General features: G+C 59.9%; 1 protein-coding gene across 1 annotated transcript; it reads right to left on the minus strand.

Moving 5' to 3' along the window:
• Window positions 1-6,734: 6,734 nt before the first annotated feature.
• Window positions 6,735-8,921, minus strand: TPBGL (trophoblast glycoprotein like). Its single transcript, XM_063330977.1, has one exon. It carries the CDS (start codon window positions 8,914-8,916, stop codon window positions 7,840-7,842), a length of 1,077 nt encoding a protein of 358 aa, XP_063187047.1. The 5' UTR covers window positions 8,917-8,921; the 3' UTR covers window positions 6,735-7,839.
• Window positions 8,922-9,240: the final 319 nt, after the last annotated feature.

A 9,240-nucleotide genomic window follows, 5' to 3' on the forward strand; every position in this document is an offset into this window, starting at 1 on the left:
CGTGTCCAGGAGGGTTCCTGCATCCCTTCAGCGATGGCTGCAGGCGTTATCTTGGGGGAATCTGCGTGTGAATCGCTGTTTTTTTTCTCCTTGCCAAGGCTGATGCTCCACGTCAGAGCTGCCCTCCCCCTCCCAGCTCACCCCAGTTAGCTCCCAGTTATCCCCCGTGCCGCGCTGACACGGATGGTGCTTTCCAGGGAGAGACTTCACCATACCCCTGAAGCCTTCAGACTGGTTGTGAAATGAGAAAACAGTAGAAGGACCTGGAGCTGGAGGGGTTTATTTGGGCTGGGGGTGAGGGGAGCAGCGGTGTCGCCCATGGACGCAGCGGGGACAGGGACCGGAGGGGACAGGGACCGGTGGGGTCAGCGGTGGCTGAGCCTCCGCGGGCTCCACCGCTCTGTAATTGCAGGAACGGGCGCTGGATGTCACCACGAGTCCGTGCCGAGACCCAGCTGGCCCGCTGCGCCCCTCTCGAGCTGCGGGGACAACCAAGGGACAGGCTGGGGACAACCGAGGGACAGGCCTGGCACCCCGGGGGTTCGGGGCTGGGGCGCGGAGCAGCGGGATGTCCTTCAGCAGGGAGCACGGGGGGGACCCTGGGGCCAGGCTCTGCTGAACGGGGACATCTCTTGAGGACCAGCAGGACACAGCCTCTTCCAGGGCAGGTGGTGAGTGGTTTTGGGGACTGGAGCATCGCGTGGAGGTCCCAAGGTCCATCTGTGCTGCCGGTGGATCTGGGGACATGAGGCTGGGAGCAGCCGCAGTTGCTGGAGGCTGGTGAGTCTTGGCTTTGCATTCAGGTCTTGTCAATTTAAATGTTAATTTAGTAACTAAATTAATTACTAACGTGCCAAGCACGGCCCCCATAGCCTGTCCCTTGGGCTTGGCTCTCCGGGGACTCATGAGACATCTCAGGAGCCTGTGTCTCATGGTTTCATCCTGCTGGTTGGATCCATCTCGCCGTGGGAGGACACGGTGCTGGTGGGGGCCGTGGGTCGGTGTCCGTGTCAGGGCAGCGAGAAGCGATGAGGGTTACTTCCTCCCATCACATTACTGGGGGAAAGCTAAGGAGTGATTTCTATGTGCGTGCAGCACATACGGCGCACACCAGAGCACCTGAAGTCCCTTCAAAGGCCTTGGGGTCGGAGTGGGATCAGCAGCCCCCAAAACCCCATCCCTGGGGTCGAGGGGAGGTCCTCAACTGTGCTGCTCCCTGAAAGGGAAACCGAGGCACCGAGCAAGAGAGAAATACCACCCAAAAGCCCAGTGCTACAGCCAAATTTACCCCACGCCCCCTGAGCACCAGCTCTGGCCCATGGGTGACGGACCTTGCTTGTGGGTCACCGACCGGTGGGGCACGGGGTCCTTGGTAAGGGGGTGGCAGGGACACTTCTCCCGTGGTGCGACCGCTGTGCTGGGCAGCCTGGGCAGCTCTTGCTCCTGCCAAGCCACGGGCAGAGAAGACACCATGCGTGGTGCGGGGACAGGGCAGGAGCTGAGTCCACCGGGACCCGTGGCTGCAACCTTGGGTCCCCCCAGCTCTCAGGCTGCCTTACCCCAATGACACAACGTCACTTGATAACTGCTGCGCCACAGGGATGTCCCCTTGTTCTGCAAGGGACAAGGAGTTGGGCTGGGCCAAGCCGAGCTCCTGGGGTGCTCGTGGTCCCCAACTCCTCTTCTCTCTCAAGCCTGAGCTGCAAGTGGTATATGGAAGCCCACCTCTGATGTTGTGAGTTTGGGCCATCCCGAAGAGAAGGGCTGTCCTTCTGCTCTGGAAACTTGTCCCATGGGGATGGAAAAGGCCTGGTCGTGTGCATGCACAGCAGCATCCCCATGGGTTGGGAGCACAGGGGTTCATCCTGACCATGCAGAGCAGCATCTCCATAGGTTTTGGGGCTCAGAGGCCCACTGTGCCCATGCAGAGCAGCATCTCCATGGGTTTGCAGGCTCGTTGTGCCCATGCAGAGCAGCGTCTCCATGAGTTTGAGCTGCAGGTTCTCCTCTTGTGCATTACAGAGATGATCTTGGCTCCTCTTTGTGAAGAACATGGAAACCTCCCCAAAAGGGCAGCACAGAAAAGTCCTTCTCAGGGGCTTCCTTTGAAGCAGGAAGGTTTGTGCAAATTGTACCATGGTGGGGAGGGAATGGAGCCATGAGCAGCTGTAACATGGCACCATTACCAAGGCCTGGGGCCAGTTACACTGGTGTAAAACCACAGGAAGGGGAAGGAGCTGCGGGGAGGGGACTGGTTTTGTCTCCATCCGAGGTGAGGATGTGTCCTCTGAGGCTGAGGAGCCTGAACAATTAGAAGTGATGAAGATCATCTAAAAATAGGTATCTGTAAATGTCAGGCGGGCGAGTGCTGGGAGGATGGAGCGTCTCTGCGGGATTATCTGTGCCGCTGCATCCTTATGCGAGACCAGAGACCAGTACTGGTCTGCCCTGGGTCGATCCTGCGCACCCCGGCTCTCTGAGAGACCCCCCCAAGTCTCCAGAAATGAGCTGTCATGGATCATCCCAGACATCCACGGCTGGAGGCAGTTTCTGTGCTTTGTTATCCCGATGGGAGCTGCAGAAGATCCCAGCTCTGCTTCAGATGGGAGGTGGGGTGGGGAGAGACGGGCTTCGGTGCTGACACCAGTCCCTCAACATAAATTATTTCTCAGGGGCTTTTGATAGGGGAAAACTTCAGCGAAGACCCCCCCCCATGCCCGCAGTAACCGCCATGGGATAATCCCAGCCCCGCGAGTTGGGTAACGCGATGCCGAAACCCACCTCAAAGCTGGTCTGGTCCCCACTGTCCAAGAAAACGATGGGAGCCTGGTGGCACGGGGACACCCAGCAGACATATTGTCGCCTCCATTGTCCCCAGCATGCCAACAACTTGCTTAAAACAGCTGGGAAAGCAGGTTTATTTGGAAAAATAATCCAGATTGGAGCAGATTAGTGGAAACACGTCTTTCCCCATCTGCCTGGGCTGTGCGGTGCCAGCTCCCCGCGGGGCTGCCCGGAGCCAGGCTCGGGTGAAAAAACACACCAGGGTGGAAAAACCACCCTGAGGAGAACGAGGTGGCCCCACGCTGGGGACCTGCGTGGCAGGGAGGGCGTGAGGCTGTGGGGCTGCAGCTTCGAGGGGTGCCCTGGGGGGAGCTGCTGGGGTTCAGACCCCTTTGGGGGTGGGGGGAGCTACGTCCCCTCCAGCACAGCTCCCATCAGTCCCAGGTGCCCTGCCTGGGTACCACTGCCCATCCCTGCCCATTCCTGCCTGTCCGGGTCCCTGATCTGCCTGTCCCTTGCCCGTCCCATGCCTGTCCATCCCTGCCCTACATGTCCCTGCCTCCCCATCCTTGCCCTGCCCGTCCCTGTCACCCCAGGGCAGGCTCTGGGTGGAGGTGGTGGGGGGTGGTGTCACACCGCTGTTCATACCGGGGCCGGGGGGGGGGGGGGTTTGACCTGCCACCCCGTTCCCTATGGCCAGGCCAGGTGGGTCCCTCTGGCCCCTCTCCCCCAGGACAGGTCCCCAGCCCCACGGTGCTGCCGCCTCCTGCTTGCTACTGGGAGCTCATCACTGTGCTGAGCAGGTCAGTGCTCAGCTGTACCGGCGCCCAACGTTATCCCAAATGGCTGATTAGAAGAATTTGCAGATAAATAGGTGGGATCCTATTTAAGCCAAATTTCTTTGGCAGGGCCACCTCTGAGCCGGAGGAAGGAGAAACAGAGCAGGGACTGTCCCAGGCTTGCAGGTCCCAAAGCTGCCCAGAGTTTTAATTGAACCCTGCTGAGGTTTGAAACCCAGCTCTGTGGGTTTTTTCTGACCAAACTCTTCCCTGCTACCAGGAACTTGTCCCTGCTTTGTTTGTGCCTCAGTTTCCCCAAAGCATGAGGGGGAACAGCTCCCACTTGCTCTTCCTGAAGGAAAAAATGAAAAGCAGAGATATTTTTTTTCTCCCTCCCTGTTTGGGAAGGTAACGGAGGAGGAGGATGAAGGAGCCCGCTGTGACACTTCTCGGGGTTGAAGTTGCTTGGGGAGAATTAACTGTTATTAATTCTGTGTATTTTTGGAAGGGGGAGGCAGCCGGTGGCTGCTTTTCTTCCCTGCCCGAGTCCTGGGGCATGGCAGCCCTGCACTCAGCGTAGGGACAATGATGATGCTCCAGCCCAGTTATTTCCTTAATAAAAAAAATAAATCAAGCAGCAATCGCCACACCAATATTTTTGGCCTCTTCTGTGCTAAATGAGACGGTGCTCGGCATCTCTTCTACAGCTCTGGGCGCCACGGAGCAAATTCCACCACACTGGAGCAAAAATGCTTCTCAAAACACACCGGGGACGCCCTGGTCCAGCGACACGAGCATCTAAAACCCCCCAAGGAGGTGCGCGGGGGGAGGAAGGATGCAGGCAGGGCTGCCTGGCCCCGGCTCCCGCTGCGCCCACATCCACCTCCTCGGCTAAATCTCACTGCTTGCCTCTTGGCCACATCGGCCCAAGAAACAGCCGAGCACTTGGGGAAATAAGGAAGGAAAAGCGGATCTGAAAGAGCACGTTGGGTCACAAAGCACCGGTAGCTTATAAGCACCTCATACAGAGGGTATATAAACAGCCCTTTTGGGTTTGTTTTTTTCCCCTGTTTTTTGGCGACGAGCCACCGCAGTGGGCTCTGAGCATCCTTTGCTTGATTCCTATCACAGATGCTGAATTTCATTCGGCTCACGGAGCTGTGGGGGTAACTTTCTGCTCAGGCAGCAGCCGAAGGCTTGGGGCACGGGGAGGTTTGCATCCCCCTCGCCAGACCCTTCACGGAAAGGGACCGCACGGAAACATGATGGCAGCCGGGTTTCTCTAACCACCCAGGAACCCAAAAAGCACATTTTGAGCCTCGGCTCGCTGACAAGTCTTGGTTTCGCTAATCCAGAGGTTCCCTAATCCTCCTGATTTGTCATGCGGGGGTTATGCGCTGTACAGAATAATATTAACATTAACAAGCCACAAAAATGATGCTCCTACAGCTGGTTGTCCACCCAACCACCCGCATCTGACCGCTCGCACGTCGCCTTCGCCGGGCTGATGGGACTTTGCCTCTTTGAAGGGGGTCGGCGCACATAGCCGGGGGTCTCGGTGCACCCGACGAGGATGGGGAGCGCGATGATCCGAATGCCCCGCTGCTCGGTGATGAAAGGAGGAGCATCCTCATCCCTGGGGACAAAAAGCCACCGCATCCCTCCCTTTGACCTCAGGGAAAGCTGGAACAACCAGTTGCCAAAGCCGGCCACCCGCTTTGCCAGAGGGCTTCGGGGCCAGGATGTGTTTGGCCACTTTTCCGTCTGCCCGGAGGCAGATTTCCTTCCCATTATCTATCGCCAGGCACCGGCGGCCGCTGCCAGGCGGATGCTGTGTTCCCTGGTCCAACAACCACCCATCTGCCCGCAAAGCCCTCCAGGCACTTCTCCTCCTCCTCCTCCTCGCTGCAAGACATTAAATCTCGCCAGGATTTCCCAGCACCGTCCCCACGATTTGATGTTGCTCTGGTGGAATCGCAGCCCGGGGCAAATCCACCCCATCGCCCTTTTTCTTGCTCTGGGGCTGGGTTTTGGCTTTGCAGGGGTGGGAAAGTGAGGGAAGAAGTGGGAAAGCAGATGAGGGTGAGGGGCAGGCTGAGATTTCTCCCCCCTAAACCTGCCCGGTGACTCGTTGCGTGGGGTGGCGAGGTGGGGCCGGAGCCCACAAGCTCCTCAAATGGGGAGAAAATGTCAGGAAAAGGTTCACAAAATGCAACAAGTTTCCGCCGGAGCAACTCATCTCCAATGAGCCGAGGCCTGGGGGTCTCTGGGGCTTCCCTGGGAACTGGGACAGGGCTGCGGTGGGGAACCAGTTCCCTGCTCAGCAGGACCAGTCCAGAGCACCCGGAAAACTCATTTTGACTTTCGGTGACGTATCCCTACCTGAATACAGCCCAGACGCGTGGCTCTGCACCACCTCCCCTTTCCCGGCTTGCCTGCCTCGATACAGGGCTCGCAAGGGGAGAAAACACAAAGGGGGAAAATGCAATGGGGGAAAAAGCAAAGGGGGAGAATGCAAAGGACCCTGCACCAGGTTGTATCCTTCCCGGGGTCTCCGGGCACGCCTGGGGTGGAAATAATTCTGCTTTTCTGCAGCAGAAGTTTCCACCCGGCAGCTAAAGACACACACACACAGGCTCAGGGACCACAAATCCCACAAAACTCTCACTTAAAAACTCAACACGCCGGGTACTTGCTGCTCCCCGCGTCCAGGATCCCAAAAGACTCGGCACACACCGGCGCTGGCCCCGGCACGGCTGCGGGGCAGCGAGGATGCAGCTCCCATCCTCCCCCCTGCCCGGATCGGCATCCCGGGATGGGGAAAGGCAAACGCAGATATAGCAAAACGCAACGCATCCATTTTCAAGCCGGCACCAAAATTCAACATTTTAAGATGCCACATTGCAAAAGCTACAGCTTCGTTTCGGGAAATGCTGCGAGTCGCCGCCTCTCCCCACGTCTGCAGATGCTCAGCGCTCCGGTGTCTCATGAATTAGGTACCAAACCACCCAGGAGATAAAAACTGCTTCAGAAATCTATTACCTGGATAATTTTCCCCAGTCCCCGCCTCACTACCGGGAAAGGATCGGGACAGAGCTCTGTGCAGGAGCTGTGCATAAACCCCTCTGCATCCCTGGCCGCCAAACCAGCCCAGGAAAAGAAGTTTTTAAGCACCAGCAAAACTACAGAGGAGCCCAAAGCTGCCTTCCTCCGGCAAAGCAACCGCAGTAACATCCCCCCAGCCAGGGGGATATTCAGAAGTCATTGCAAGAAGCTTTATAGAAAATAGACGATAAGAGTGGATGCAGCTTTCAATATATTTGCTCTAGGATATAGTAACAGGCACGGTTTTGAAGCAAACACGAGCGGGTGAACTAGGTCGAGAGCTTTTGCTTCGCTCGTTTTAAATTACAAAGTGCTGAGACAGCCTAGTCTAGGATATATTTTAGAGTCGGAAAAGGGCTGCCCCCGCACGCCCTGGGGAACATGCACGCAGCCGGCGGAGGCGTTTCCTACACAGCTGCATCGTTTTGTGCCTGGGAAGAGCTGGAAATGTCATCGAACAAAACCAAATGGAGAAAGGGGCACGGAAAAGCACACCGCTTCTCGGGGGGGGAGCGGCTGGACGGTGTGTTTTCCTCTGTGTTTGGAGCAAAAAAGAAAAAAAAAAAAAGAAATCAAGTTAAGTTTTGCATCTGTCAAATAGAAATCTAATAGGAAAGAGAGCTGTACATGGTCAAAGTCAAGTCCAGGCTCCAGGAACATCCAGGAGGACAGTTTCAGGTATTGCCCGCTGCTTCCTGGGATGTGCCAAGCAAACACTCACGTGCGTGGGGTGCCGAGCCCTGCTGGCAGCGTGGCATCCCGCAGTCCGCTGAAGAAACCCGCCGCTGGAGAGGAGACGCGGGAAGCAGCTCGTCAGCCTCCCGGGAGCACCGGCATCCTGCGGGGCCAATCCGGATGTGCATCCCCCTGCCCATGGGCGCTGGGATGGAGGGAACGGATCCAGCCCAGTCCCCTGCAGGAATCAGCGCTATGGGGTCGAGTAGGGCACGGGCAGGGAGAGCCGGTCTGGACCCCTCCGGGGAGGGTGCTCCCCACTCCGACGCACCCCAACACCCATCCCCGAGACCGGCTCGTCCTCAGAAACTAATTTTTGGCGATGTCATGGCAAGAGGATGGAGATGGGACGAGGTGCATGCCGGGAGCGGAGGTGTCGAGGGGCGGCATGATGGACGGATGCCGGAGGGGCGATGGTGGGATGCCGGGAGTGCCATCAGAGCCCGGGCGTTCCGATGGCGCTGGTACGTCGGGGATCGGCATCCTGCTCGTAGCGGTAGTGGTAGCCCTCCATCTGGTCGCGACAAGCCTCACGGAGGTTGTGGAGCCAACGCTTGATGCCGCGGCGGTTCAGGTAGAGCACCATGAGGAAGACGATGCCGATGAGGGCCAACACGATGCCGAAGAAGACGTAAGAGGCAGTCTCCAGCCGACCCGGCTCGCCGCCCTCGTTGGCCGTGCAGGCCAAGCCCTCGGGCCGCAGTCGCAGCAGGGCGGCCCCGCGGAGTGGCGGCGGCGCGGCGCAGCGCAGGCTGCGGGCGTCGGGCACGCGAGCGGCGGTGGCACGCAGCCAGGCGAGGAAGGGGCGCAGGGCGCAGTCGCAACTCAGCGGGTTGGCCCCCAAGTTGAGCCGCAGGCCCCGCAAGCCGGGGGCTTCCAAGATCCGCAGCTCGGCGGCCGTCAGCCGCTGCAGCGAATTGTTCCGCAGGTCCAGCTCCTCCAAGCCGGCTGGCAGCAGGGCGGCCGGCAGTGCCCGCAGCCCGTTGCCCGCCAGCTCCAAGCGTTGCAGGCTGAGGTTGCGCAGGGCCAAGGCGAGCTGGTCCTCCAGCGGGGCGGCCAGCAGCGCCTGGTTCAGCTGCAGCGTACGTAGCAGTGGCACGCCGGCGAAAGCGCCGGCGGCCACCCAGAGCAGGGGGTTGTGGCTGAGGTCGAGGGTACGGAGGGCGGGCAACCCTTGCAGAGCCATGTCCTCGATGGTCTGGATGTTGTCGTGGCGCAAGCGGAGCAGGCGGAGGTCTGGCAGCGGGCGGGCGGCGAAGGCGGCGGGATGCAGGATGCTGAGGTTGCTGCCGGCGATGCTGAGGTTGTGCACGGTGACCGGCAGCTCCTTCGGCGGTTCCTCCAACCTCTCGTACCGGCACTGCACCAGCTCCGGGGTGGCCACGCAGTAGCAGGCGGACGGGCAACCCCCGGGGGGAGCAGCGGCCGGGGGCACGGCCAGCGGCAGCAAGGCGAGCCCTAGCCAGGGCAACCAGCGCCCGCCGCCCGTTGCCCGCGTCTGCCTGCGGGCCATGCTCGCTGCCCGGGCATGCAGGGGAGGGGGGGGGTCGGGGGGAGGGCGGATGGTGGGTGGGGGGGTGTGGGGGTGATGGAAGGGTGTGGGGGGGTGATGGAGGGGTGTGTGTGGGGGGACGGACCTGCCTCCCTTCAGCCCTCCCCCCGAGGCTGAGCTGCCTCCGGCGCGGTGCCCGCACACGGCGGCTCTGCGGGGAGCGCCGGCCGCGCCGCTGCCCAAATCGGGCTGGGGGTGGGGGGGAGGGGGGGAGGAGGAAGGGAGGGAGGAGGAGGAGGAGGAGGAGGAGGAGGAGGAAGGGGGACGGGTTGGGGCTGCCTGACG

The sequence above is a fragment of the Chroicocephalus ridibundus genome, chromosome 1, assembly GCF_963924245.1.
Source record: "Chroicocephalus ridibundus chromosome 1, bChrRid1.1, whole genome shotgun sequence".
Lineage (NCBI taxonomy): Eukaryota > Metazoa > Chordata > Aves > Charadriiformes > Laridae > Chroicocephalus > Chroicocephalus ridibundus.